The sequence below is a fragment of the Hetaerina americana genome, unplaced genomic scaffold (assembly GCF_022747635.1).
Source record: "Hetaerina americana unplaced genomic scaffold, ioHetAmer1.1.p SCAF_54, whole genome shotgun sequence".
Taxonomy (NCBI): Eukaryota; Metazoa; Arthropoda; class Insecta; order Odonata; family Calopterygidae; genus Hetaerina; species Hetaerina americana.
The window spans coordinates 502,641-524,413 of NW_027287139.1; the positions used below are offsets into that span (position 1 = coordinate 502,641).

A 21,773-nucleotide genomic window follows, 5' to 3' on the forward strand; every position below is an offset into this window, starting at 1 on the left:
CATTAAACATATTTTATTATTTGAAATTATCATGTTTATTTTAAAAATTGTATTGATGCGAATTTAATTAATCATGTTCAGGAAACTGCGCTAAATGCCGCAGCAGTAACTTTTAACGAAGTCATCCGCTAAGGGTGCATTACAAGGTATATTATTTTTACACTCTGTTATTGATGCATTATAATTAATCAATTTCGTGTTAAATCTATGAATTATACCGCACCGATTGGCACTAATTTAGCACTAGAGTAGATTGACTTCTTCTGCGAAAAATAATAATATCCAACAGCCTATATTCGCAGAAATCGTCTTCCTTCTTCTAATAGTCTTCCTCGGGCGTAGAGTAAATAGGTACATATAGGTGAGTGGATAGAGCCGGTAGGCAATGTGTAGATTGAATTCCTTTGAAGCAATAATAATTTAAAACATAACAATAATTTTTACCAGTTGTTGTTGCACATAGAATACAGTTTCTCCGATATTAAATATGCGTTTAAATAAATCCATTACTGGTGTTCATTCAAGTGAACCAAAAATAATCTACCGCTGTTTTAGTCAAAGCTCCATAGATGACGTCGAACGTCGAAACCTGGGTCGTATCGAAATAAATTTTCTGTGGAATCACAAAGTTACTATTTTTTCATTACTAATAGATAAAGTTCACAAAATGGCGTTAATTTTAGATCAGAATAAAAATAAATAAGGCAGAACGAAAGGGACTGACTTAAACAACGGTTTTGCATTATTTTGAGCTCAAATTTATGCGGAATGCATCGGATCGGAATGAAGGAGAAAGAGAGAGAGAGGCAAAAACAGCGAGAGAATGTCTCCCGGCGTCTCTGTTCCTGTTGCTACTATAAATCTCTCTCGTAAACTCTGAATCATAAAAATTTCCTCGAGCCATGATTCTCTCTGAGAACCCGAAGAGGTCAACCAGTTGTTGCACCACTGTCATAAAAAGAGGGCAACTTTAGGCTGAATGCCTCCCTTCTCACCCCTTCTCCCTTCTCTATCCTTCGACACTTCACGTGCCCATTTATGCAAGTAGAGTCAGGAACTGAAAAATCAACGCGCCCCTCAAACAATTTCGCATCGGTACTTTTCAGTTTATTACAGCGTAATAAATATTTACTCGTAAGGTTAGGCGGTAGTCCTTGCAGTGATATAATCAACATGTTTACAGTATCTCCTCGGACAATGCTCAAAAACGTAAATCAATCATTTCTCTGAAATGCAATTTTAATGATTTAAAACAATTTAAATAACGGAATGAAATCATGAAGGGAAAAAGCTTCAAACATAGTAATTAGCAAATAAAATGAATTTTCTCAGAATTATTACAACTTCGCCCAGAAATCGGATTCAAAGTGAACGATGATTTCATCGCACTGTTTCCTTGTTATGGTGAATCAAATTGCTATTTTCATGTGTGTAAAACACCGAGAAGAGGAACGGAATGAAGGAGGTTTACGTATAGGAATAATCTTCACGAAGAATTTGCTGAATGCTGCTTGGCAAACAAGAAGTAAGAATAAAACATTTTAACGAAATAATTAAAATTTCCTTTTTTGTGTTATCCACCTGGAAAATTGTAAATTAGAAGGACATGAACCTTAGAATCAACCTCTTAACGTTAAGTACAATGGAATGCGAAAGTAAGTTTAAATCAGGAAACATTCACACTTATACGAATGTTGACCGTGCCGTTTTTTGATAACACCAATGAATAAAAATCGTGTTTAGATAGAAGAAAGATAATGAATGTTAATGTTTTCAAGCAATTCACTGTGGGTATATTTAGAGTTCATTAGGCATTTATGAAATTACTATCACGATTAATAACATACAATCTCCATTCGCACACATTAATTTTGAACAGCAATTAAAAAAATTGATTTAACACTCAACACTTTTTCCCGAAATAGGTAGCAAATCACTGAGTTAACGGGAAGCCGACGTATTTATAATAATAGGGAAAAAGTTTTAATCTGTGAAGAAAACTTACTGTTTTTCCCTCTTCACAGCTGTTCCATCTTTGGGGAAAGTTTGAAAAAATGTTATGACGTCGTAATACGTCACAGCCTTTCCCCTTCCCCCTCCTCGGCGTAACGAGCGTCAAAAGAGCGCGCAGTGCGTGCGTGTCCGTCGTCCGAGAGAATGGCAAAGCATTGAGGGACGCGTCCGAACGCCTCCGGCCCACGCGTCCGTAGGCCTACTCCCCCGCACGGCACCGCGGCGGGGAGCGCGCCGACGGACAAAGCGGGCGTTTGTGACTGACGCAAGAGGAAGCCCGTTTAATCCGCGCCTCATCTCCCGCCCACCATATCCGCCCATCCACCCATCTCTCCACGGGTCTAAATTCCTAAAAAGCATATCTCATTTCTCGCTCCGTGTCCTTATCATGCGCTAAAATAAAGGCGGAAAAAACACTTCCTCGAGTGATGATCAAACTGAACACACGAAGGTGGCTATCGGGGGAGGCCCCCCCCAGCCCCCTCTTTCCCCTGCTCCCTCCACGCCCCCCACCCCCCAGACGCCGCGATCCACCCGCCCGGGTTTTTATCACTCGATTCAGGTATTTCCTTGCCCTACATTGTTCAGAGCTAAAGCTTTGCTGTTTTTCTTGGGTAATTACGCGAGGATATTCGCTCCATAAAATGGATAAGACTTTTAAAGGCTAACTTCAGCATTTGATTCGATCAAAAGGAAAGAAAGTATATCTTCTACTTGAAAGTCACCAAGAATAGACTGCTTCCTCCTCAGGAAGTCATTGGATGAGAAGAGTGAATAATTTTGGGACACTTTTATAGTTATGCTAGCAATTTACGAAAGAATTAGAATGTGTAAAAGAAAGATATTATCTCGAGTAACGGGTGCACAAGAAAGAATCACGCATCGTCGAATCCTTTTGCAGGCATTAGTACCCCTACAAGTGGTGCTGGCGAAAAATTAACAAAAATCATTATTTAAAACTATTGATACCGTAAGAATAGGTCCGGTTACACCTCATTTATTAATGTAAATAAATACTACTTTTATGGTGGATGCACAGTGATTAAAATTGTGTACAAACAAATGACGGAAATTTTCGAAATATTGGCCCGGATATAAATTTAAGCTAATATTAAATTCTGAGAGTAAATTTTAATTCTAAGAATGAGCTAAATCTTAAAAAAAAGGCAATAACATCATATTCCCTGTCCAGAGAAAATATCGACTGCTGGTTCTTTTGCTTCCTTGTGCATTGCTCCGTTGATTTCTTAACTATAAATATCATAAATCCGTTAATTGAATAATTGGCAGCGTAAATATTTGCAACTGTTCTGTTCCTTCAAATATCAGCCTGAATCTGATGCTTCTTCGTTTTGAGAAGATTTGGCACAACGGTTTGGCAGAGAGAGTTCTTAGTATGAGACACATATTTCTTAAATATATATTTTTAAAATAATTTTGCATCTATCGTTTTTGGAGATTCAAAGGACAAGCCTGCTAAGCTGCGGTCATATTTGGATTTATTTGAAGATCAAGTGAGGATATATGTTATTCAATTAGATCGCGCCGTTGCATTGTCCCTTGGGAACAGTTGGCCCATCGTTGGACCAGAAAAGTGTGGAAACACGAAGTCGAGCCTTAATAGAAAATCAATGCAAATAATGACCCAATTGTCTTGAAAGCAGGCGATGTAACTCAAACAGCTTAGTTTTATCTGACCCAATTTGAAGGTAGAGAAAGAAACTTTACACTTCCATGTAAAGATTTAATACTTCCCACGACCATGGTTTCAATAATGCGCATCACTATCAGGTGACATAAATGAAATATTTTTCAACTTTTATAGCCCAGCTCCTTCACATAGAAAAGAAAGGGCGCAGATTGAATACTCTGTAGGCTTTGGAATCCCTTCAGTCGGACAGATTTGAGGTGGTCAACAAAACGAAGTACCTCTCCCGTTCCCCCCTCCTAAATTTCCTAAAAGTCTCCAAAATCTTTCCCCACAAACCGCACCCCCACCGAGGCAGTAATCATCATCGACCGTCCCTTAATGAGGGTTAAACCATTACGGACAAGCAGGCAAATTAAGACATGAAGCCAGGCTATATAAGCTGAAAAATATTTCATTTATGTCTCCTGATGATGATGCTCAGCATCGAAACCATGGTCGTGTGAAGTATTAAATCTTTATTGTGGAAGTGCAAAAGTTTCTTTCTTTACCCTCATCATGAAGGAATTCCACAAAGTTGAGCCTGAAAATGTTATGCTGATCAAAATTTGTTGAAAATAAGTATTTTAAATCCCCATTATTCATCCCTAGAATACTGCCAGAAGCGTAAGAAATTATCGTTCGTGAATGCCGAGTAGGTATCGGTACGTGCGTTCAACTACTAGAAACAATGACTATTTCCGTGTTAATTTTCATCCTCGAGGAGTTGCTTTCGGATTAGGACACGGTGGCGGAGGTCGTCTGCCGGAATGCACCCACGCGCCAATGCACGCCTCCGCCGCGTGGGCGGGGAGGATAGCGGGGGGGGGAATGCCCCCCCCCCCGCCCGAGGAGACACCACGGTGAGGACATTGGTGGAGCTATTACTGGGAGGGAGATTGAAATTCCGCGGGGACTGGAGATCGGCTTTTGGGAATAGCGAGGGAGGGCGGGCCGACGGAGTGAGCGAGTGATGAGATGGGGGAAGGGAAGGAGTGGGAGGCAGGGAGGGGGGTGGAATTGCATACGGGGGCAGCGAGAGGGGAAACGGATGAGAAGAAAACGGTCACGTGGTCAGGGCGCCTTAGATTGGCGGGGCTCTCTTTTCTATCGATTGCTGACGGCGCAGGCGCCCTGAAGAGGGAGAGGAGAGGGGTGGACGGGCGAGGGGGGGAAGGGGGAGCGCGTCCATGGGAACGGGTTGGGTGCTGGGATAGGGTGATCCGCGGTGGGGACCTGGGATCGAACCCCCAGGGGTAGATCACCCCCTGCAGGACATCGCCCGTTGACATCGGCATTGGACGTTGCATTGGACGACGAGGCGTGTGATCTCCGGGTAGTTTGACGCCGAGTGCGTCCGTCCTTCCCTTCGAGGGCGTCTCCCCCGAGCCATCGCTTTGGCCGAATGCCATCCGTGAGGGAAGGATAAGTCACCCAAGTTAGCGTGGAGAGACAAAGTCTCACGAAATTCAAAAATCTCCTTCTCCACTCATTTGCAAAACTAAACTCTGCGCACGCACATTCACGCATCGTACCTCGAGTAATTCGTGCGAGGGTTACCGCGTCATAGATTCAATGAGTTCCGTCTTGTTTTCACAGGGTTTTCTTGCTTGGAAAGACGACGATTTCGCCTGAAACTTCCGTAAAACCCAAAATCCGAAACGTGCACACGAGATATAGGCCGAATATGCTCATGCGGGAAGTATTATATCGGTGAAACCTGAAGACCGATATGCGTCCGAATGAAAGCGATCCAGGGCATGAGTTCAAATTTGAGGAAGCGAGCCATGGCCATTCTAAAAAGAGACAATCGAGGTCAAGTCAAGGGACAAAAGAGCCTATATATTCACATCGTAGCGCAAGGAATAGAGCTATCCGGCAACCTAACAATCAGACGGTAGCGACGAGACGAAACGGCTCCGACGTCAAAGAGGCAAAAACTGCAGCAGTGTACCTTCGACCTCGAAGCGTCAGCTGGAATGCTGGCGAAGCTGCTGTTGCCCAGTTAAGCAAACGATAGCGGTGAAAACACGAGAAGCTCGTACACTCCCGACTTATTTGAATGCTTTTATAGTTATTCGCACTTTCAAAATACTTACGCTATTATCTGATCAGAATCTAGTGGCCTATTGGCATGTACATTGATTGACTTGAGTATTTTTCTTTCATATTCGAGTCCTTCTCGATGATACGATTCGTGTACCCGTTCAATGTGCCGCGTAGTAAAGATGGATACAGCTGGATACCTATTTACACATATAATTTATGAAGACAAAGAATAACAACTGCTAAATTTTAATCGCTGACTACATAAATACACTAGTATTCTAAATGAAAATAAAACACAAAAATAACCTCTTATTTTTCAAACGCGAAAGTCATACTTTATGTTCCTATCCCTTTTCCTTATGCTATCTATTTTTCATGCGAATGAAGGTGTTCGCCATTTGGCGGGTTTCCGTCATTGCATTTGTGTCTGTGAAGATATGAGGTGTATCGTAAGAATTCATGGAGAAGGGATAAGTCCAAGTATGTTGCAATATGCGGACGGAAAATTTACTGGCAGAAAAGAATGGAGATTTTACAAGGATACCAGCTACATGGAGAAGGGAATGGAAAAATATAGCATCAAGCTAAACAAGATTCAAACTAAAGCTAAATAACTAAAGGTATGCAGTCAAATTAGGAAAGAAAATCTCCAGGCAATACTAGAGAAATTAAAAGTTAAATAAGAGGAAGAGTTTTTCTATTTAGGAAACAGGATAACCATTAGTGGAAGCGTCAATGGGGTTATATAGTAAGGCGAACAGGAATGGCGAAGAAGCCCTTCTACTAGAAGAAAGAAACACAAATAGCTAACAGTATTAGCATTGACACTAGGAAGCGATTCGTTCAGGGGCATATATGAAGTCCACGCTCCTACGAAAGATAGACTTGGACGATGGTAGCAGTAGAGAGAAGCTGGAAGGCGATGAAAATGTGTTCATAAATACCGAAAATGAAGTGAGTAGACAGAGAGGCAAACAAATACATATGCACTTCAAAGAGTGGTTGTGGAGATAATCCCTCGGAAGACACTTACAAGGAAATGGACATTGATTAATTGATTGGAAATGCCCTGAAGCCAGATAGTTCACGGAAGAGTACGGGTAATTAGAGAAGGCATGGAAGGAAAGAAGTAGGGAAAAATGCCCAATAAATGAATATTTGAACTATGAGAAGCAGAGACAGGGAAATGTCGACTCAAAGGGTGATGAGGGAAATTAGGCATTGGCATGGGGCGGGAAAGTCTGAGGAGCCACGGGAAACCAATCCTCGGATTGAAAACCAGGGATTATTACTTCACCTTTTATGTCAAACTGACTTATGATCACTCTTATCAAGACGTGCAACAAACCTTTCAAAATAAGAAAATGCTTTTATTAAATTGCCCAGAGCGAAAATGTATGGAGGCAAAAAATCTATTTAGATCTTACGTGTTGAGCGTTCTGGCCAATGGGTGTGACTGGTGGACAATGGACACAACAGAGGAGAAAGAAAGATAGGACTCGAAGACACTGATAAGCACGTTGTTTTGGCGAGAGCTGGACAAATCGAGAAAATTCAAAAATGATTTGAGGAAATACCAAGGTATTGAATAAACAGGTCAAAAGAAAAATGATGTTTTGCAAACGAATATTTTAAAACAAGAACCACTCAAGAAAACAACTTTATCCAGATTTTGAAGAACACATTTGAAGACAAGTTCTTCAAGATGAAGTGTATAGCCAATGTGAACCCACCAATAGGAATATGTGAGCAAGATCGAATTAACTTAGAACACGCAGATAAAGACGAAGAAGCATCTTACACGTTGCGGATAGAATTCCTTGGATAAATATACATATTATTTGCCACAGAAAAATAAAAGAGATACGAAAAAAATAGATTGATGTTTGAAATGGTTTCCCCCACCCCTTAATTAAAATAATAAAATGGAAATAATTAAATGGAAAAATCGTGTGCCTAGACCGAGGGGAATGCGTTCTCCTCTAGGACGAATCTATTTGGCATAAATGTTAGTCGATGTTCAAGACGACATTTCTCCTCACTAACTCGTGAGTTTTCCAGATGTGTTTAAGAATGTGCTCTGGTATCAACTCATACATATGATTTTTGGTTTCATATGTCCAATGAAATTTTTCAACCATTGGTGCATATTGGTGCTCCCTAAAACCATATTTTAAAGAAGAGTGTCCTCTGCTCGTCTCTACCACCGACGGATACCCAAATGCGGACACCCCAGGCATTCCCTCGACTTGGGATGGGGAGGGAGAGACTAACACAATTTTGCAACTCTCATTTTTGCGATGTACTGACACATTCTAATAGAAAACCTGGGCAGATACGTCCAACAAATCTTAAACGATTGGCAACGGTTCTCATCGATGCTAGTGATTCGCGCACCATATTCTTAATCTATTGCGAAAGTAATACATTCCGAAAAGGAAAGCATTTTCAGCAACAATTCTGAAGCAACTTGTTAGCTTTACTTTGGGTCCGAGATGCATATTAGATCCAATTTCATCAAATTATTTTGAAAAATAAAAATGTTTAACAAAAAAGGGGATGTCCTGGCGTTATATCACCCGATAGCGTGTATAGCTAATTCTTATGACTGACATAAGCTACCAAAGCTACTAAGATGTGGATAATTAATGCTATTTTCATAGCACATATTAACTCAACCATAATTATTAACCCTAAGTTTGGTTTTGCTGGTGATGGTTGAGTTCACCCAGCACTAAACCCTATGCGGCAAGTGGAATTCCCACATTGGCAGAGTAAGGGGAGGGGGGGCAGTCCCTCTCTCTGTACCGGCTATGAATATCTGGTCCCCGAAAAATCACGGAACTTGGATAGAGCTGAGGGTTCCCAGAGAGTCACGCCCACGAACCAACCGTGGGCCCTACAGAAGTATTCAAATTTGGATAAGTAATCCAACAGCTCTAGGCCATCACGCCCAAGTACCATTATCTCAAGCGAAATATATTATTTGCGGGCTCAAGCTCTCAGTTGTGAAACTTTTGAAAATGTTGTACAACAATGAGCATTATGAAAACAACATTGAAAGATAGCTTTTACAGTCAGTATGAATCTGAAATAGTAAATTGAAACTAAAGCTCCAATAAAGTGTCTTGGCGAGATCTATGCCGGATTTGAAAGCACCGCCTTCATCACAGAACCCTCACACTTTGCTTTATCTTCGACCTTGGCTGCCTTCGCACAGAAAAAGTGAAAAATAGCACCGGAAGCGACAAAGTAAGCGCGCTGGAAGAATGTTCTGAGATGTAGAAACAAAATACCGTCGTGCAAAGCGGAATCAATTTCCGCGATGTATCATACCGTTAACACATGAGGATTTTTTTCAATCAGAAATCAGCCGGGGCTGGAAATCGGGCGACACCACACGTAATTCTCCCGGAAGGAGTGCTCAACGAGGGGCTTGAGCCGTTCAACTGCTCGACGGAGAAATTAGAATTAAAATTAGAATCCTGTCGCATATATCCCGCCTAATTACTCACTCGTATCCGCCATGTTGTGCAAGTTATCGCTATCACGTGCGTTGACTAAGTGTTCGCTCAACGTTTGGAGCGCTAAGTGAATCCGAGACTGGGCGGAGAGATGACGAGATATGTACAACAGGCGTCGAGAGAGAGAGAAATAAAGGTGGGGAGGGAAAAAAATGACAGTGCTTATAATTTGTAAGCGGTTATTTAATTATTTCAAAAAAATTAAGCGATGCAGTTTAGCAATTGGGTATGAAAATATTGGATACGGTGCCACCATTTTAATCCTTATCCATACGACTGTCAAGATCGCATGAGTTCGTTCTGCAACGCCTTTCAAATGTCCTCTGAATGAAGAAACCTACCAAAGAGCCAGGTCGTGGACAGCAAAAACAATCGTGTGAAGTAAAAAGGTTTCTACACATTCAAAGTGAACTACGGATTCCGACCATTTCCTTCGGCAGAGATCTGCGTCCACCTTTCCGGGTCCCTTTCGTCCCTTGTCTTGACTTCCAATGCACCCAAAGTCGCAAAACGTTCTACTGCCGACCGCTCTCCTCGCAAAGGATTCGGCTGTGACTCCTTCACCCCCCCCCTCACCCATCCCACCCCGTGGTCCGCCTCCCCCCAGCGTCGATTGCCTTTCCTTTCCCCGCCCCACATCCTCGCTCCCTCTCAATGCCCCGCGTCACTATAATTATCGCGCCGCCGACGGCGCCTTGGCAATCGCCGGCAATGCAATCCGGGGAATGAGATTGAAAAAACATTCACAACGATCATGCACGCCTTCTCGATCATTTGCTCGTCCACTTGTCATTCTTCTTTTCGTCCTATTCTCTGCGTCATTCTCTCCATTCATAGTTTGCAAGCAGTGGATATATAGCCTATCAATTTTCAATTATTTCACCACAGGAGGAAATGACAATTCAATCTCCATATACTAATGTTAATAAAATCACTCACGATATCGACGGCTTCCGGCTCAAAGTTGTGGAATTACAGTGTGAGGAATTCAAAATTACAGTAACTCTACGACCTATTTTTAATGTATGTATATATACATATATATATATATATATATATATATATATATATATATATATATATATATATATATATATATATATAAACACACACACACAAAGAAAAATTTAATTTTTCACAATATTTTTGCAAGTACCATGTGACACGTAATATGAAACGCAGCAGTCTTACTGCTTAGTATTATCTCTGCCGTGGAAAGGTTTGGGCATAATTATAATTAATAAAATAAGGTTTATCAGCAAGTAATATCGTCCAGATAGCAGAGTAAGAGGTCAATAGTGAATAAAGGTGATACCACTGTCTTTATTTAGAGACCTGACCTTTTCTTGAGTTAACTGTAAATAAACACCGATTGAAATATTTTCTAATCATTCACTTCCCAGAAAATTCCTCTGTACATTTTTCAGAGAACGTAACTCGAAAACCAAGCAATTGAATTAAAGAGTTAATCGGTCCGATGCTTACTTTTACTTGAACTGAAAGGTTATGGCCATTAAACGCGTCTAGGGAGAATGTTAAGTAACAAGAAAGGCAGAATTCCTTCGAGCCATTTCCTTTTTCCCGCCGCGTTTCGTAATCAGCGAGAAAATAAGGCTTCGGCATTGTGAGAATGGATTGCACAATAATAGTTTTTATGTCCATTAGCTTATGTAAATAAAATGATATATTTTAATGAATGCACAGTTAAGTAATAAAGCCCGTCCGATACCGATGGCATAAAACTGCGATAGAAATGTGCTGAATAAAAACCGAATGGATTTTTTATGGTGTGTTCCCTGTAAAAAATCGCAATTTAAAAAAGATGCGATATGGATGTTGAGAAATTGGCGGCGGTGATTTGTGGGCGATTAAACTGTAACCGAGGGAAGGGGCGATCGGGAGGGGATCATGAGGGGGTGGGGTGGGAGGCGGAATATCAAGGGAGGGGAGGAGCGGGACTCGCCGGGTTGCCTGCTGGCAGATGTGCCACCCTTGGGACCATGCGCAGTCACTTGCCAGAATTCGAGGGGAACGTGGGGTTTACGCACGACATTGAAACAATAGTTAAAGAGCAGAAAAAAGTTACTGACTCATCCACGGCTGACGAAGAAACCACGATTTTTAAAAGACTCTTGTGAGTTTCTCACATCATTGCGTAAAATTATTTGTATTATTGGCAGTCTACCGGTTAAGGTAGGTTTTGGGTGGACACTAGTAATTAAACGGTACAGCGACAATTCCCTTGTCTCTCCAAACAAATCACGACCCGAAGCCCAGCACTACAATGAAACCCTCTTCGATTTCTTAATATTTCATTCCGTCTTACATCCCAATCCTATTCCTTCCCCTTCCTCGTTTGCCTAACATTCTCCCCTCGCTCTTCATCCATCTCTCCTGCTTCCTTAGGACTCCTCCCACCAATTCCCCTCTCATCCCCCCCCCACCAGGCCTAGCACTTCCTCGTTTGTTTCCCTTCCCGTCCAAATCACCTCCTCAATTCCTCTTCATCCTACTCCACACCTGCATTTCAAAAGCTTCAAATGTACGGCCATACTCCAAACAAAACCACGCGCCACATCAAAGTTTTGACGAGCCGTTTCCTAACCTCCTCACTCAACGATCCCCGTCACTAATCTCCTTCTCCTTTCGAAAGCTTCTCTTGCCTAATACAATTGCCAATACATGCGATTAAAAAATATTTACTTGGATTATTGAAAATGGCCCCGGTGAAATGCAATATCGTAATAATTTTAATGTGACTTTATTTTAAGAAAAACAGCCACGCATGGCTTTTTTCCACCACATTTAAACAGAGTACTACTACACAAAGTATTACATCACACTTCATGTACTATAGGGAGAAGAGTACTTACTTCTGAATTCATCAGTTCATCCTTCATAGAGGCTTTGGCCGAGTGTGAAAGAAAGAGCTCAGTTGAATGGGCTATCCATTCGACCAATAGTTATTGAAAATAGGGCTGAGGCAAGTTCAATTCCCTTTTTGGTTGATTCGAACGTTTTGCGAAGTCAAGCCGAAGTTTAAGATATGAAAACTGAAAGGAAACGATGTTGAGACGGAGGCAACATGACCACGTGGCTGTGTCGTCGAACAAGAAGGGCGCGAAACGCTTTTCTTCGAGAGTGTTGATGTCTGGAGTGGACCGTGGGGCGAGGGAGGGAGGTTTCTGTGGGGTGGGTGGTGTGGGTTGAATTCGAGCGGAAACCGATCTTCTCTTGTTTTAATTTGGCGCGGGGTCCCCGGGGGTCATCGCGCTCTCTTTCGTCGTGCCGACCCCCACCCCCCTCCCTTCCCTCCGCCCCACCAAACGACCGGCCGGCCGGCAGATAGGCCGCAGCGCAAGGAGGCGTCTTCCGCGCAATTACTCCCTTTCCTGCAGCGGGAAGGGCGGAGGAGAAAAAATTGAAGGGCAAAAGCCGCCCCCGTCAACAAATGGGATGACGGAAAACATAAAAAAATAAACGGAAGGGCAAAGAGTAAGTAAGGATTCAAGAGGTCTGCGGACACGCCGTAAGAGTGTATGAAATCGGAGAATGGAGGGAATTATGACGGAGAAATGAGGGGCTGAAGGGAAAAAGAGGGGAGGGAGGGGGTGGAGAGGGCGAAGCGAGGAAACACTGAAACCGGGAGGATATTTGGGCGGAGGAAGAGTTTTGTTTAAGTGAAAATAATTCGGAGGAGGTGGGTGGGGGTGGGAAGGCGATGAGGCCATGCGAACAGATGGGAGTCGCCAGTCGTGGCGAAACCGGATGCAAAATGTTGAAGCACGCGAGCTTGCGTCCGCCGTTTGCGAAAGGGCTGCCAACTGCTGGAACCATAAAATTAATATCGTCATTTTCCGGTGTTTACAGAGCGTGCACGATCCAGCTTTTAAAGGCGAGAAGTGCGAGTGCGTGAATGGGGTGTTGGGGGATTTGGGGGGGCTGGGGGGGAGTGGCAAGGAGGCAAGGCGTACAGGAGGGAAAATTTAAAGCGCCATTAACGGGCGGAAAGTGATCGGCCGGGACGGGAATCGAACCGAGGTGTTTGTTCGCCAGTGCTCCCTCCCGTTCTCGACGGGGTCGAAAGAGCTGATTGTCCCAAATACGATATCTTCTGGGAAGAAGCCATCTGTGAAAGCCCTTTACCAAATGTTCCCGGTAGAGGGAAGATTATGTGCTTAAACTCTGAAGCGAACAACTCGTCGTTTACGGAGATGTGGGCCGAGCGACAAATAGAATACAATAGACGCGAAATCATCCCACCTATCGTTTTTGAATCGATGTTTACATCAGTTGTTTATAAATTTACCAGCCGTATTAGCTCACCTTCCTCAATTGTAAAGGCCAGGGAATTTAGGTAAATGGCTTGGCGTCCTGGGGACATCTCTCAGCGGAATCCTCTCATTATGAGGTTAGCAAACGCATGGTTGTGGATCAGTGCTCATCATGCGTGGTTCAGAAGACTTTCTGCCGTCACCGGAGGTACAGGAATTGTTTAATTATCACCTAACTTCATGGCATACATGGTGAAGTTCTAAGAAACTGTGGGAGATGCCGCAACAGTACAAAATTTCAGAATTTTCAGGAAAAAATTCGATAGCTTAACTGGCTATGGAGCACCCGGCCGAACATCGAGGGATCCCGGTTCGAATCCCAATGGTCAAGGCGAATGATTTTTACGCTCTGAAATTGTTGCATTGACTTAGCGGAGTTCACTTAATTACTCCTTTTTTCTTCTTGCCATACATTTACAGAGTGTACATGTAAAAATATTCAAATAGCGTAATTTATGAATTCAGAGTTGATTATCCTGTTCAATACGAGTGTCTAAACGGGGATTTTCTTTTTAATGTTTCATCTTTGATGAAATACTGTTTTAATTGAACTCGCCAAAAAACCTACTCCTATAATTTTTCGTGTTAAAACTGCGGCTAGAGCAGTCAATAAACGTGTAATGATTACCTTTCGCAAAACTTGTGTGCCCTGAAAATTTAAAATCCTTGTTTTATGTCATATAATTCAAATTTCTACCCGACAGGGAAACTTTTATTTTTAACGATTACATTCACTCTATGTTATCCACCCATGGGACACAATCTTGACACCATGCATCAAATAAATTGAGCACCTTTGCAATTATGCATTCCGCTAATGTTTCCCGCGCAAGAAACAAAGCCAATGGAGGTTTGAACTCATGATAAATGAGTGAAATAAAGTCAATTTGGGCTAGGTCAGAAGAATCGTAAATTTTTCGGGAAAATACGAACTTCCATTAATTGCATTAAAGAGTTTTCCCTCTTGACTCGCGCCGCTTTAAAATAAGATAGTTCCGTAATGAGCGCGAGTGTTTTGGTCGAGGTGGTCATGAAACTCATAATAGGAGACATGCACTTTGTTCATTAGTCAAACGGAGAATTATCAGCGCAATATCAAATCTTCTTGATGTCTTCCATATATTTTCCAGTTAAAGGGCCAAAGGAGAATTCTCAATCAAGATCCAAAGCAATGCATATACTCCAGCTCATGCGCTTGATTTTTAAGCCAACTTCGTCACAAAAATTTGCCGAAGAAATCATGTTCTCAAGTGCTTCATAATTCACACTACCATTATACAATTAAATACATCACTTCCCTCGGGCTCGCGCTAACTTATTTACGGCTGTGGCCTCTGGAAACTTTAGACTTCTTTATAATGCTCATATTTTCCTTGGATTAAATTGCGAAATACGGCTCTTTCTGAGATAATGAAAACATTTTAGTGTGGGTTCTTGAGGATGCTATAAATCCCATTCTTGACTATAATGGAGAGTCATAAGGTGGCAATTTGTCCATTCAATTGCGCCTGAACGGTAAAGCCAAATTAAATTCCGATTAAGAAAAAATTTTGAGAAACACTAAAAAAAATTGGAAAATGGTTTTGATTTCAATTTTGACGACTTGTTATTTTTTAGAGCTCATTACACTTGATATTAGTTTTACATGAAGTTTCAGGAATTTCATCCTTCTTTTAGTATGGATGTAGGGGTAAATGTATGAAATTAGAATCGTAATTAGTTCGTGACTTAAAGTTTCACATCCTATAACAGGAGGTGTGGAGTGAATGAAGCCTTCCAACGCCACAGCTAGCGTCGTTCGAGGCATTTGGATGGGCTCCATCAGTTATGGAATTCTAGCTCACCACAGAAACCGAACTAATTTTTGGTTTGGGCAGTTGATGGTTCGCCTCCAGCTAAGGCTTGCAGTGCGTGAAATTCAAAATTTCACTGTGGGAGGAATGGATATTTTGCTCTCTGTTCCTAATGACGTTTCTCCAGCTCTTACCCTGCAAGAAAAACCTACCGCGAGTATTTTTTTAAATGTGGCCGTCCTTAGGACTTAACTAACTGGGAACTGAATTCGAGTAGTAAACAAACGATTTATTGTACCCGCAAAAATCTTGGACCTCTTGCCAACGCACATTAGATAGAGTAATCTTCCCACTATTACAAATACATCACGGCCATTTTTCTCAGAATTTGACCCTAGTATGTTTACTTTCTCTTCCACAAAACAGATTCCGAATCGGAGGAATCGGCCGCGAGCAAGCGCCGGCGCTCCCGAACGAACTTCAACAGTTGGCAGCTGGAGGAACTGGAGCGGGCGTTCCTGGCCAGCCACTACCCGGACGTGTTCATGCGGGAAGCGTTGGCCCTGCGGCTGGAACTCAAGGAGTCCCGGGTGGCGGTGTGGTTCCAGAACCGGAGGGCCAAGTGGCGAAAGAAGGAGCACACCAAGAAGGGCCCGGGGCGCCCGGCCCACAACGCCCATCCGCAGACGTGCAGCGGGGAGCCCATTCCCCCCGAGGAATTGCGGCGGAAGGAGAGGGAGAGGCGGGAGAAGAAACTGCTCAAGGCACTGGAGCGACAGCAGAGGAAGCTGGCCCTCAAGGGGGTCCGGGTGCCCCTGGCCGCGCTCAGGGCCGACTGGGAGCAGCAGCAGCAGGGCAAGAGGGCCAAGGCGGCAGCCGCGGCGGCGGCGGCCAACGGGCCGGACTCGTCCCGGGCCAAGGACCCGGCGGGCGGACTCCAGCAGCACCACCTCGACTATTCCAGCAACAGCTCGTGCAGCTTCAGCAATGCGAGCGCCAGCGACTCCGGTGGCGGGAGGGACATCGAGATAGACGTGGTGGGGGACGACGAGGATGAGGATGAGGAGGAGGACGAAGATGAGGAGGGGGAGGGGGCGTCCAAGAGGGACGAGGAGGAGGATGAGTGCCGGAGCGTGGGCAGCATGCAGTCGTCGGATCGGGAGGAGGCGGCGGGCGGCCTCCCGTCGCCGCCGGCCGTCGTCCACCTCTCGATACCGCAGAGGGCGCCGCCCCGGCGACCTCCCACGCCCCCGGCGCCACCGCCGCCGTCGCTCCTGTCTCCGCCGCAACCCCCTTCCGCCCCCGCTCATAAATCCGTGACTCTGGTGAGCCCCCCCGCCAAACCCCGCCGCCTCAATCCCTTCAGCATCGAATCCCTGCTCTCGAGGACCGAGGAGAGGGCGGCAGGGCGGGTTCTGCCCCCGCCGCCCCCGTGCCCCACGCTGGGGGACCCCTCGTGACTAAGGACCACTCGGTGGCCGTGGGATGGATCACCCGCGTGATCCAACCCCGCGGGGACCGGAACAGCGGAATTCAATGCGACGCCCCCGACGCGAACGGCGAAATGGCTGAAACCGAGGGGCGGGAGGGGATGAGGGAAAATACGCCCGAGGGAACATCGGTCGCCCGGCATCGCCCTTTCCCGGTCTTAGTGTGCTCAGCGAACCATCGGAAACCTGGCGGCGTGGCCGTTGGAAGGCGGGTTGAAATGAACGGTCGAGATGCGATGTTTCTCGTGAGGGGCGTAAGCTCCCCGGAATTTCGACCCTGCAGAGGGTAATTCGATTCGACGCCCTCTCCCTCCGTGGGCCATGGGGACCCCTTGCGGGCCGTGGAAGCGCAGTGTCAGAGAAGACGACGGCGCTACTTTGTCTGGGGCTGTGGAGTGGCCGTCGTCCTAATTGGGAGAGGCGGGATCAGTGGGCGCTGTCCTTTCCGTTGGCGATTTCTCTCTATCTCCCCCCCCGTGTGCTCCTCTTCGAGCGATGTCTTCCCCTGGGACTTGCGGAAAACAATGCTCACCTGCCCTTGGAGAAGGGAATGGAAGGTCCTATGACACCCATCGTCAATTGGTGCTCACAATCGGATCGCGCTTAATGTTTCCCCGATGAATGTGGAGAAATGATTGAGTTTCTCCATCATCCCGCTTCCTGCCTCAACGGACTTTAATACGTAAATAACAGACCCAATCCTCAGAATGAAACTGCTTGTACGTGACAATACACAACCTTCGCAGATTATGAAGGAGCATAGGATCTAGACTGCAATGCATCCTATCCTTTTTATGTTGAAGGACTTTTGTAGCAATAAATTCCTGGATACCTGTCCATATAAGGAACAAGAAAAGAGTGTTTTGTTAACTTATGTCTAAGACAGCCAACATATAATACCGAAGTACTCCTTGATGTCCTTGACAATAAGCAATGTGTAGGTAGGATAGACTTAGTTAATTGAAAATCAGTGAGTGACTAATGGAATGTTTCGTGTCAGACATCAGGTGGAGATGAAGATTCCTATTTGACATATCCCAGTATCTGATCAGCGATGTCCTGTTCGTTGTAAAATATATAAATATACTCAATAATCATGTACAAAATAATACACGAAAACAATTCATCTCTCATCATTGTACCATTCATTCAATTTCCCAGCAACGCCCGTGAAAAATGTCGAAAATACTCGCTCGATTTATTGTAATGTTGATCTGGAGTGCAAGTGAATTTTTTTTCAAACGAATAACGCAATATTTTCATGATTGGAGCACAAGTTCTAATAATTACTTGTCATTGGAAATTTCAAAATTTTTTTACATTGATGTGATTTTTTAGGATTCAAAAGTTTCATTACGACGAAGTTATTTTTTCATTCTTACAACATATGATTCACTTTGGCCATGAAACTTAAATAATTTTAAACTTTTTTATCACAGTGAGGTTGGTTTGATTATGCCATCCTCGTAAATTCGAATGGTGGTGACCAAAAAATATTGCAACCATTTTAATCTTGCCGGAAAAGTTTTCATACACAGCATGCCGTTCAATAATTCTAATATATACTATTATATATGTATACATTTATTAATATATATTATATATATATATACATAAATGGGACAAGTACTACTAAAATACACTACCTAGGATATCTATGAAGTGTAATTTAAGAAAAAATACTAAAATAAGAGTCCCGTTCTTGCTATTATCAAATTAAGAGGCACGAAAGACGTGGTATTTTTCTCTTTAAATCAATGTCCATTTTTCCAGTAGCCACGGTAGAGACGCCGCATTTAAAAAATCTCAACCCGGGGCTAATGAACATGTTGCTTGGGCCCGCAAAAGGACCGAGTGGAAACACTAAGCGATGGAAATGGAAAAAAAAACTCGTGGTCTGAGAGATGGGCGGTGGCCTTCGCGAGCAATATCGCCTGGAGATACGCTCCAAAATGAAAGTGAAAAAGATAAAATAAGAAGAGGAGAAGGGGCAGGGGAAGATGATAATCGCCGGTGAGGGACTGAGGTCCACTCCCCTCCCGGTTCGGGGCAGCGGTTTGGTCCCCGCTGTCCCTGCTTCCTGGGGTTCCCGCAAACAGGATACTCTCCCTTCCCGCCTCCTCGAGTTATGACCCTCTCCCTTTCTTCCTGGGAGCTCCTTCTTCCTTTCCCTATTCTCTTCCCTCCTTCTTGATCCAGAGAGGGCATATGTGTTCATCCTCTCAGTCCGCAGAACAGCAAGCTGTTAAGCATAAAAGAAAAAGACCCTCCAATTTTACTGCCACTAATTATCCCTTCCACTCCAACATTGCTTCTTAATTCAAGACTCCTACGCTATTTACGACCTCCTTAAATTATTTCGGCCGCATGCTTCTCTCCTCGTCCCCCCAACCCCTCCCACCCCCCTCTCCTCTTATTCACCTATTAATGGCTTCATCTGGGCCGGCTCCCATCGCGGCTACACTCACCACAGCTCTGAGTGCCATGGAGGTAATCACCAAAACAGGTAAGCAAGCGCCTTTAGCGTCCATTAAATTTTACGCGGCCAAATGCAGTCGTTAGCCGATCCTCCAAATCTAATGTTAGCATTTTACTTACTGTCCATCAAATCTGCAACCAAATGTTACAAAGAAAATATTATGGACCACGTAACATCGTACCCTCTAAATTCATTGGGGCATTTTATTATTAAAGAGCTTAGCTACACCAACGAAGGTAGCCCATCATGATTATTTTTATTAATGGACTGTCGAATGAATTTGGCACAGATAGACTTTAATAATGGCAACGTGGAATAATAACTTTTGATATAAAATGTTTCTAAAGTTTTCTTGAGAGGCCATTGCATGAGATAAGGCAAAAGTATCCGGCGGGAGAAAAATAGGTTGCAGCGAGAGTATTATTGGTGATATCTAATGCTAAAAGCTTTTAGAGAAGAAGACATAAGTCAATAAAAAGACATACAGTATATAGGATGATCATTGATGAATTTATAGTTTTATTTCGAAATAGAAAGCATCTGTATATTCCATCAGTAAATTATAAAAACAGCGGGATTTTTGCTACACCAAAAAGAGCCAGTTGCGTATTAAGTAAAATCAACAGGTAAAAGAATTGCGAATTCAGAAATAGATATGTGTCAACATGATTTTTAAACTAAGAAATAGTATTTAAATAATATGGTAATACATTACATATAAAATGACGTAAAGGAAAATAGCTTAGGTCAAGGCATACTCAACAATGAGGCAGAAAGGGCATTAAGGGAGATGAAACTGAATTAGGCCGTGGGGGTGGATAACATTCCCGTGGAACTATTGAAATGTTTAGGAAAATCTGGGAGGAAGAGGCTATATGGGCTGATTCGTAGTATCTATGAGACCAGAAGACTTTGTGAGATCATTGTAAGTTCCTATTCTGAAAAAGGTAAAGGCTACATCATGTGAGGACTACAGAACAATAAGTTTGATATCCCATGCAGCTAAAGTTGTTCTCAGTATCATAAACAAAAGGATAGAGAGTAGGGCAAATGATTACTTAGGGGAGGTACGCGTGATGCCATTGCAGCAATGAGATCACTAATGGAGAGGGATATAGAATACAATCATGACGTATTGGTCTGTTTCATAGATTTTGAAAAGGCGTTTGATAGAGTGAATCTGGAATAAAATAATGAGTATATTGAAGAAAATAGGAATATATTGGAGGGACAGGAGGCTAATCCCCAACCTGTACATGTCTCAGACTGCTCAGGTGTGAGTTGGGATGGAGAGACCGGATGGGCAGTGTTAAAGGTGCAAGGTAGGCTTGTCCATTATCACTGGTGCGGTTCAACATATATGTGGAAGACATGATTTAAGAGGTATGAGAAGAACTGGCGATGGGTAGGAATGTCGGTGGGTAATTCGTAAAATCATTTAGGTTTGCTGATGGCCAAGATTTAGTTTGTCAGTCAGCCAAGGGGTTGCAAGCATTGCTGAGTGAATTAGAAATTCAGTGCGACAGGTATGGGATGAGAATCAATATTAATAAAACAAAGGTTTTTCGATTTTCTAGAAAGAAAAATGCTAAGCTAAACATTAAAATAGGGGGGCAAAAACTAGAGAAGGTAGAATAGTTTACGTGTCTCGGAAGTGTTTTGGACCGACACGGTCAAAGTAGTAGGGACGTAAGGAGAAGAATTACGCTAGGCAAAGAGGCTTTCACAAGGAGGAGGGAGTTGATGACAGGGACGTTGAGTAAGGATGCTAAGAAAAGACTCGTAAAAACTTTGATATGGAGCGTAGCTATGTACGGCGCGGAAACGTGGTCATTGAAGCAGGAGGATAGACGTAGATTGGAGGCTTTGAAATGTGGGTGTGGAGAAGAATGGAGAGGGTGAAATGGACAGAGAAGAAAACAAATGAGGAAGTACTTGGTATGGTGATCTGTGATCCAAATATAAGGTATACTATTTTAATATTATGTAGATTATTGTTTGTTCTGCCATCTACAATGGTAGAGTTAGTAATTTATAGATATAAGTAAATGAGTAAATACTTGTTAATGAAAGTGAAGTTTGCATACCCTTCCTTGGCGGGTTTTTTCAGTGAAAGATCCTTAATGGCATCATCATCACGTAGAGAGCAAGTCGACAGCAATAAACAGATGTTTGGCAAGTTTAAAGTGAGGATGGTGAGGCTGTTAATGACGTTGTAGAAAACGTCTACATGTATCACTGCTTCCCCACTTTAGCCACATTGCCAAATTTTATATCGTAAGGCAATACTAAAATTCATTAAGAAGAATCAATTTTATAAACAAAATTTAAGGCTTCAACTCTTAATCATAGCCATTTCCTGTATGTAGCCAAAAATTTAAATTATTAAAGTGCCATTAGATAT

At 43.2% G+C, this 21,773-nt stretch overlaps 1 protein-coding gene across 1 annotated transcript in view; it reads left to right on the forward strand.

Annotated features, from left to right (window-relative positions):
* Nucleotides 1-17,938, forward strand: part of LOC139694742 (homeobox protein unc-4-like) — a 29,429-nt gene extending 11,491 nt beyond the window's left edge. Inside the window, exons 2-3 of the mRNA XM_071593245.1 lie at nucleotides 15,827-16,437; nucleotides 17,891-17,938. Coding sequence (XP_071449346.1) covers nucleotides 15,827-16,437; nucleotides 17,891-17,938 — 659 coding nt within the window. The remainder of the gene's footprint in view (nucleotides 1-15,826; nucleotides 16,438-17,890) is intronic.
* Nucleotides 17,939-21,773: the final 3,835 nt, after the last annotated feature.